The sequence below is a fragment of the Enhydra lutris genome, unplaced genomic scaffold (assembly GCF_002288905.1).
Source record: "Enhydra lutris kenyoni isolate GAN:26980312 unplaced genomic scaffold, ASM228890v2 scaffoldscaffold7, whole genome shotgun sequence".
NCBI classification, from domain to species: domain Eukaryota; kingdom Metazoa; phylum Chordata; class Mammalia; order Carnivora; family Mustelidae; genus Enhydra; species Enhydra lutris.
This window is the reverse complement of record NW_019154091.1, coordinates 33,760,722-33,769,803: the sequence shown is the minus strand read 5'-3', so window position 1 is coordinate 33,769,803 and position 9,082 is coordinate 33,760,722. Positions and strand designations below refer to the sequence as shown.

The following is a 9,082-nucleotide window of genomic DNA, read 5'->3' as shown; positions in this document are numbered from 1 at the left end:
CTGGGATCATGACCTGAGCTGAAGGCAGAGGCTTTAACCCACTGAGCCACCCAGGCACCCCGAAGCTGTCATTTTAAATAGTAGTTGGTATAGGCCTCATTGAGAAGGTGGCTTTTTTTTAAATATAGTCTAAAAGTATTTTGAACTTTATTTTTTTAATAATTTCATGTTGCTATTTATTTTATTTTTTTATTATGTTCAGTTAGTTACTGTGTAGTACATCATTAGTTTGAGAAGGCGGCATTTGAGCAAAGACTTGAAGGAGGTAAGGAAGTTAACTGTGTGGGTGTCTGGGAGAAGAGCATTCTAGGTGGAGAGAATAGCTAAGGCCAAGGTTCTTAGGTGGGAGTCTATCTGTTATATTTGAAGAACAGGAACAGCAAGGAGGCTGGCATTGGAGAGTGAGAAGAGATGAGGTCAGAGAAGTAATGTGAGGTAAGGGAAGGTAGAAGGATTGGGGGCCGGGTCACCTCCTTCATCTTCTAGGACTATAGTATCTAGTATGGTATCCATATCTGGCCCACTGTCAATTTTTTGTAGATAAAGTTTTATTGGAACACGGCAGCACTGGTTCATTTACATATTGGCTATGACTGCTTTTGCATTGCAAAAGAATTGAGTAGTTGTGATAGAAAACATCTGGCCTGCAGAACCTAACATACTTATTTTTTGACCCTTTGCAGAGAAAGTGGTTTGCCCCCCCCACCCCCCTCTAAGGTCCATAGACACTTTCACATTCTAAGTCTATAAAATCTCAAAAGAAATGAATGGTTTGTGTTTATTTTTCCAAATGTTGAGTTTCAGGTCATATTTAGAGAAGAGAAGTAAATGTATAAAAACTTGCCTCCTTCAAGAAGTTCAGTAGTTCTAATGATTCAAGGAAGATATGAAAAGAGGACGAATGATTTCTAGCAGGTGATGGAGGCGAAATTCGGTGTCCCCATCCTGCTTTCCGAGCACATCTTTGGCATGACCATTTCATTTTTAGCATCATTCATTCAGTGAGACACTGGATAAAGAAGAGTGAATAAGGAGGAGCTTACAGTCCAGTGAGGAATACAGCTAAGAAGGTGGAGAGTTCTGTTCTGTTCTGTTCCAGCTCGGTGAACATTCTGTGACAGAGCAAGTACAGGGGGCTGGAGAGTGCACAGTCCACAAGTGGGTCCGCCCTGGTGGAACCACAGACAGGTTCCTTGGGTCCAGTGGAGCGTGGCTCGGGGGGAAGGAAAGAGGAAAGGAGAAGGGAAGGCAGCAGGCTCAAGGCTGGCTTTTGAAGGAGCGGGTGAGCCATATGATGGAGTCAGAACTTCGTTTTTAGAGCTTGGGAGCTGTTTATCAGCTCTAAGCAGAGTCCGATGCGATTGGATTTGCTTTTTACAAGTATCACGAGATGCTGCGAGGACAGAGGGTCGCAGCACGTGTGAGTGTGAGGGAGACCGACTATGAAGCTGTTAAGTTTTTCTGTGTTCGTTGATGATTAGGAACTCAGTGAACTAAGTTTAGGTTAGGCATTTACCTGCCTAGGAATACGCAGTATGAAGTCCAAGGGGAGAAGTGGTGCTGTGCATCTATAAAGTGTACTTAGTATTTGATCAGGTGTCATTTAGGTAGGTTTCTGAGACTCAGTGGTACCTGAAGGAAGTGCTTGTCACGCTTTTATCATCTGAAGACTTGGTTCCCGTTCTCTGTGTCTAGAGAGCTAGAAGTGCCTCCTGAAAAAGAGGGTTTTAACTGTGGATCTGTATTTTCTGCATGCTCTGTCTTGTCATTGGTCTTCCCACAATTCTTTGGTCTAGGGGGATGTGGGGACACGAGATAATGACTCAAAGCACTCCTTAGTTTATGTTGGCACTGAAAATACAGGGACTAAGAATAGCCCTGAAACTTGAAGTTGTTTTCTCACAGTTACGTGGTGACATTGGGCATTTTTCTTGCCTGTATAATTCTTGGCTTGCTAAACTTAAAAACCAAATGTTCATTGTTCTTTTGCATTGTTTATCTTGATGAAAGCGATAAATGGTTCAACAATGGGAGAATACAGAAAAGTAGAAGAAAAAAGAATCATCCGTAGCGCCCTCCCATTTTTGGAGACAGACTAGTTAAATTTTTTTTTTTAAGATTTTATTTATTAGAGAGAGCACAACCAGGGGGAATGGCAGGCATGGGGAGAAGCAGGCTCCCTGCTGAACTAGGAGCCTGATGTGGGACTTGATCCCAGGACCCTGGGAGCATGACCTGAGTTGAATGCAGACGTTCACTGACTGAGCCACCCAGGTGCCCCTAGTTAAATTTTTTTTTTTTGATTAAACTTTTTAAAAATATTTTATCTATTTATCTGACAGAGAGAGAGAGAGCGAGTGAGCAGGGGGAGTAGCAGGCTGGGGGAGAGGGAGAAGCAGACTTTCCACCGAACAGGGAGCCTGATGTGGGGCTCAATCCTAGGACCCTGGGATCCTGACCTGAGCAGAAGGCAACCACCTAACTGACTGAGCCACCCCGGTGCCCCACCCCTAGTTAAATATTTGATAGAATTTTTCCTCCTTTTTTGTGACTTGTCAGATATTTATGTTCATTTTGTATGTACTTTTTTGGATCAGAGTAGTTTTATTTTGTGTTACATAGTTGTGATCATTTTCTACGTGAAAGTATCCAGTTTTTAAAATGTTGTTAGATTTCAAAGCATCTTTGATATTTGCAGAATAGTTTATCAAATGTCTGAATACAGATACTTGATATAAATGTAAACAAAGAAGCAAATTTATCTATGCGCTTATTACTGAATATTTAAGGTGTCTATTTTTTGCTATTTAAGTACCAATGGGCTAACACATTTGTACATAGAGTCCATACTATCACTGAAAATTCTTTTATTAGGGAAGATTTGGCACTTCATACTGTCTTTCAAGTTTGTTGTTGGGTTTCTACACTCCAGTTGCGCATCTCTAAGACCTGAACCTAAGTGCATAATTAGGAAACATGAGTTTTTGGGTGATGAATAAACTGGAACTGTAAGGTGGATTTATAGGAACATTCTGGCCAGGTAGCGCTTTGGGGACTTCTCTCTTTTCTGTCTGGGTAGACGGAGGCTGTGTGAAGACATGAACCCATGACGCAACATTAACTCTTCTTCCTGCATTATCCCCTCCCAGGGGTCCGAGGAGAAGACGGTCGTGTACGTGGTTGGGAAGGCGGGCCGCCAGCACTGGCAGCACGTTTACACCGCGGTGACCAGGGGCCGTTGCCGAGTGTACGTCATCGCGGAAGAGTCTCACCTCCGGGGTGCAATTATGAGAAGCAGCGTTCCCAGAAAAACTCGCTTAAAACATTTTTTGCAAAACGAGCTCTCCCGGAGCTGTGCGTCTCCAGCAGATTTCGCCTCCCCGTCGCGGAGCTCTGGAGAGTGCAGAGGACCGAGCACACAGCCCTCAGGGTCCCCGTTCCCTCCAGTCGAAACCAGCAATGTGACCACCGATGTCCCTGGAAAGGGAAGCGAGGCCTCTGCGGCTGAGGACCGGACGTTTGCCTGTCCCGGAGAATGGACGTCATCTTTCTCCGTTGAAGTCGACCCAGAGGAAGATCCAGCAGAACTTCGCGGGTCCAAAAGGGCCTGTGGCCTGAGTGATGCTGAAAGTCCAAGCAAAATGCGGATGGTAGGAGTTTTAACTTTTTTAAAGTTTTTTAAGTTAAGCTCCAGTTTTAAGTGCCGCTCACTTCGGTGTGCTTATCTGTGGCTGTGTGTTTTTCAGTAGCGTCACCTTGTGCTGGAGCACTTAAAAACAAGGTGTTCTCATCTCTGTCAGCTGTCCTCTGTCCTGTGCCTGTTCGGTTCTAGCACCGTCTGTCACTTGGCTGGAGGCCGGCCACTCTAGGCTTAAAATTGGTCTGTTGATGCGAGGGGGTGTGCGGGAGAAACCGGCCACCCTGCACCTTCTTTCTGCAAATCTTCCATATCCCCCACCCCTCCCTTTGGTGGCCCCAGCCTCACGTTAATCCCCACTTTCCACTGGAGGGGCTGGTGAATTATCCGTGGTCTCCAAACCCAGTTCCGATTGTCGCTTAAGGATTGCTGTCTGTGCTGCCCAGTGGACTCGCTCCAGTGTCCTGAGGCTTTCAAGGCTGTGCCAGGGAGAAGGGGCCATGGTGGGAGCCCAGGGGAGGATGTGCTCATGAAACCTGCCAAGGCCAAGCGGAGTTCGGAAGAGAGAAGATGGATAGCCTCTGACCCCACGTGGCACGGAGACAGTGAAACAGTTCTCTAAGCGGGTGCACAGCCTATGCAGCGGTTGACGTCTTGGCGTCTTAGGCAGCCACAAGGATGGACTATTGTGGCTGGAGCACAGCGTGAAAATGGAGGTTGAGCGGACGACCCTGGAAGAGTCGGGATGGCACAAAGGCTCTTCCAAAGAGATCGGACATCCTCCTGAATGCGATGGAGAACACTAGATGCATTTTAAGAGCTCTGTGAATTGAAATTTATGAAGGTCACTTTGGAGTTTAGTAGATTATGTTTTGGGAGGCCATAGGGGCCAAGTTCCTTGCAAAAAGATGATTTCAGTAGCTTGAACAGAATGATTAGGTTCTGAAGTCAGGTAGTAGTGATAGGGTTGGAGAAGAGATGTTTGGGGGTGGTGCATGGGATTTAATGGGCATTTATATATTGGGGGGGGGGGGTGAGGTTGGGCCTGAGCGTGAGTCTTTGGCTTCCGGCTTGGGCATCCAGGGGGATCCAGGTACCATCAATCAGGATTGGGAAAAGAGGCTGAGACCCAGGTTTTGTAAGGAAAGTGATAAAAGCCCGCATAGTAAAAGAAAAGTTTCTTCTTCTTTTTTTTTTTTTTTTCCTTCTTGGAAGTAGTAGGATCCCTGCTGATTCTAAGGTCCATTCTTTTTTTGTGTTTGTTTTAAGGATTTTATTTCTTTTTCTGGCAGACAGGGAATACAAGCAGGGGGAGTGGGAGAGGGAGAAGCAGGCTTCCCATTGAGTAGGGAGCCCAATGTGGGGCTCGATCCCAGGGTTCTGGGATCATGACCTGAGCCCAAGGCAGACACTTAATGACTGAGCCACCCAGGCATCCCTCCAAGGTCCATTCTATGCTCCAGATCAACTCTCTGATATGGAATTTCCATCTCAGCACAATGTCTTTTTCTGAAATGGAATGTGTTACCTCTTCCAAAGACCCTGGGATAATAAGGCATTTGGTGTGGAACAGAAAATTCCAAAGAAAGTCGTTTCCTAAAAGTTTCCTGACTTTTATTTCTTCGCACCAGCACGGGGTGGGCGAGTTACGGTTTCTGTGGTAGTACAAAGAGACAGTGACAACATTATCCATCTTACCTGCTGAACTGCCCCAACGTTTGACATTCCGGCCGAGACCAACACTGCAGAAGGTCTACGAACACAAAGAGGCCGGTGCTGGCTGCTCTCACTGTCCAAAGGCTCCAGTGCGAGCAAAGTTTTCTAACTGAAGAGGATAAGTTTTCTCACAATGTTTGCCAGAAATGTGTGACAGCTACAGAAATCCCTAACAATGAGGAAATTAAGAATTCAAAGCCTCAGGCCTGGTAAATTAGGGACTTCTGTGTCTAGACTTTGTAGTTCATTGAGATGTGTGATTTCTAAAGGCTCAGATACAATGACCAGGGCTGTCCCCTTACCTTTACTTCATATCCACATGGCTACATCAGAGCCAAATCAGCATTTAAATTCTGCAGGTACTAAATGACAGAGCCCCTCCTAGATGAAAGCGTTTGCTTCAGTTCTGTGGGTTAACATCTTTGGGTTTTGAAAAAAAGTTTTAAAAGAAAATGCCCTGATTTTGTTTTGGGGGGTTGTGGGGTTTTTTTGTTTTGGTTTGGTTTTTTTGGCCTCATGTTCCACAACCAAAAAGGGAAACACAAAAATGTCCCTTTAAATAAAAGCTTATGTATAAATATTCTAAAGTTTATCATATAAAGCAGTGATTTCCAGAATTCTTTAAAAGAAAATTACATTTTGTCCTTAAAATAATCTAGGAAGGATATAATCATAACATCCCAAATAAAGATAGTTCTTGTGTTAGTCAAGGTTCTCTAATGAAACAGAACCAATAGGCTGTGTCTGTATTCCTATCTATCTATTTACCTACTTCTTATTTATCATCTGTCATCTATTTAGACTTTTTTTAATTTTAATTTTAATTTTTAAAATATTTTATATATTTATTTGACAGACACAGGGAGAGGGGGAACTCAAGCAGGGGGAGTGGGAGAGGGAGAAGCAGGCTTCCCACGGAGCAGGGAGCCCAATGTGGGGCTGGATCCCAGGACCCTGGGGATCATGCTCTGAGCCAAAGGCAGACGCTTAACAACCAAGCCACACAGGCGCCCCTATTTATTTATTTTTAAAGATTTTGTTTATTTATTTGACAAAGAGGGACACAGCGAGAGAGGGAACACAGGCAGGGGCAGAGGGAGAGGGAGAAGCAGGCTTCCCTCTGAGCAGGGAGCCTCATGGGGTCTTGATCCCAGGACTCTGGGATCCTGTGAGCCGAAGGCAGATGCCTGACCCACTGAGCTACCCCGGTGCCCCTATTTAGATTTAGTTAAGGGCTTGGCTCATACTTGTAAAGGCTGCGAAGTCCAAAATCTCTGCATGGTAGGCCACCAGACTGGAGACCCAGAGTTGATAGTGCAGTTTGGGTCCAAAGGCAGGCAGAATTCTCTTTTTCTAGGAGGTGGTCAGTCTTTTTTTTTCTGTTAAGGCCTTCAAATGATCGAGTGAGGCCCCCCTGCATGATGGAGAGTAATCTGCTTTATTCATCGTCTGCTGACTTAAATATTTAGCTCTTCTAAAAATATGTTCACAGAAACATCTAGAATGGTATTTGACCAAATATCTGGGTACCATGGCTTGGCGGAGTTGACACATAAAGTTAACCCTTACAAGTGCTCTAAATTGAGCAGATTTAGCATCATGAAAGATGAATTGTGCTTATTTTTCTCATTTCCCTATGATGGCGAAGCTTTCTCGTGACCATACTGGTCCATTGCCTTGTGCTTGGGAATCACCAGTAGTACCAGGGATGTGGGTCTTGCCCTGTCGCGTCTTACTACCTGACGCTGGCATCATGGGTGTGCACCCTGAGTACCCAGCCATACGGGGCTTTGTGCTTCAGACCACCCCATACATGTTTTAATGTTCTGTACTTGTCATCTTAAAGGTCTTACCTTTAAACAAAGGACACACATTTTAACCTTGAACTGGGCAGCCAAATTATGTAGGGGCCGCACCATTAGAAATTATATATACGTACTCATTCAACCAATGGTCACTTCTTCATGCCCGTCCCAGAGCTGAGTGCTGAGGATACCACAGGGAGCTGATAGCTCGGGTCTGCTCAAACCCTCCAAGGGGAGGGTGGGGGTAGGGGAAAGTGTTATGTCTTCCATAGAAGCTGTCAGACATAGAAGTACATAGGGTAAACTATATTTTCACAAAACTAACTATTTTTATTGCTGTCCTTACAGGTGGAAGAATCCTCTCCGCATGTGTCTTCCAGACTACAGAATTTGAGACTAAATCGTTTAACCCCCAAGCAACTTTTCTTATCCACAAATAATCAAGAAACTTAATTTTGTTTCAGATGGCTCAAAGTAATTCTGTCTTTTTTCCTACTCCACACGAAATGAACATCGTACCTTCAAACTCTCAAGACACAAAACAGGATGTCTGTAACTGGAGTTTTATTTTAAGGTGTTTGTGTTAGCAGATATTTTAAATTCACTGGATCCGAGAAAACCATAATGATTTCAACATCGGTCATCATGAGAATTGGTAGCCCTGGACATAAATGCAGGCAAAATTTGTTGTGTTTTTTAAAAGACTGTACTTTAGTAAGTTTTATTTTTACAATAATGCCTTTATTGACTTTGGTGATCATTGTGGGTGATCGCGGCCAGCGGTTTGAAGCCATGGTCGAGAGAAACCGTAATTACACCTCCTGTGTTATTGACACACATTTCAGGATGTTGGGTCTCCCGCTGGTTGTTCAGCTTTTGCAATGTGGCTGCTTGTTCCATCCCTGCTGGCCAGACCCACTTCACGTGGGACTGTTTTCCTGGAAATTGCCTTCCGAGTTGGGAGTACTTTTTTTTTTTTTGCCTTAATTGGAGATATAATTGACATATACCACTGTGTAAGTTGAAGGTGCACACCGTGTTGATTTGATACATTTATGTAGTCCGCATGATTACTGCTGTTGCATTATCTAACACCATCATGTCACATGATTGTCATTTCTTCTAGGAATACGTTGTTTTGAAAACACTCCACTTGGGAAAATTATTCTCTCTCAGAGTGACTTTTATTATTATTTAGAGTGTTATTTATTGCTAAATGGTAAAAGAAAAAGTTAAGAAAAAAATTTACCTGTGATTCCAATATTTGAAAAATAGCCTCAGTGGGATATAATTTACACACAGTTCGCCCATTTAAAGTGTAGAACTCCACGGCTTTTAGTATATTCGCAGAGTTGTGCTAGTACCACCACAATGGGTTTTGGAACATTTTGATCACCCTCCCCGCTCCCCCCAAGAAACCCTGTACCTCTTGGCTCTGATCCCCTCATCCTCTCCAGCTGTAGGCAACTACTAATTTGTTTTGTCCATACTCATTTGCCTGTTCCAGACATTTCGTAACAATGGGATCATATAATATGTGGTCCTTTGTGACTGACTCCTTTAACTTAGCAGAATGATTTCGGACTTTCTGTTGTGGTATTAGTGCTCTACCTCTCTCTCTCTATTATTATTTTTTTTTTACTATGTTAGTCACCATGCAGTACGTCACTAGTTTTTGATGCAGTGTTTCCAGGTTCATTGTTGCCCTATAAGACCCAGTGCTCCAGGCAATACATGCCCTCCTTAATCACCAGGCCAAACCACCCCCCACCCCCCGCAAAAAACCCTGTTTGTTTCTTAGAGTCCACAGTCTCTCATGGTTTGTCCCCACTCTGGTTCTCCCCCCCTTTGTTTTTCCTTTCCTTCTCATGTCCTCCATGCTATTCCTTATTCTCTACAAGTAAGTGGAACCATATGATAATTG

At 44.1% G+C, this 9,082-nt stretch overlaps 1 protein-coding gene across 1 annotated transcript in view; it reads left to right on the top strand.

Moving 5' to 3' along the window:
* The window catches only part of LOC111142284 (DNA helicase B), a 30,851-nt gene extending 22,462 nt beyond the window's left edge, over nt 1–8,389 (top strand). Inside the window, exons 12-13 of the mRNA XM_022495336.1 lie at nt 3,150–3,656; nt 7,507–8,389. Of these exons, the coding sequence (XP_022351044.1) occupies nt 3,150–3,656; nt 7,507–7,611 (612 nt within the window). The 3' untranslated portion in view covers nt 7,612–8,389. The remainder of the gene's footprint in view (nt 1–3,149; nt 3,657–7,506) is intronic.
* The last annotated feature ends 693 nt before the right edge of the window (nt 8,390–9,082 follow it).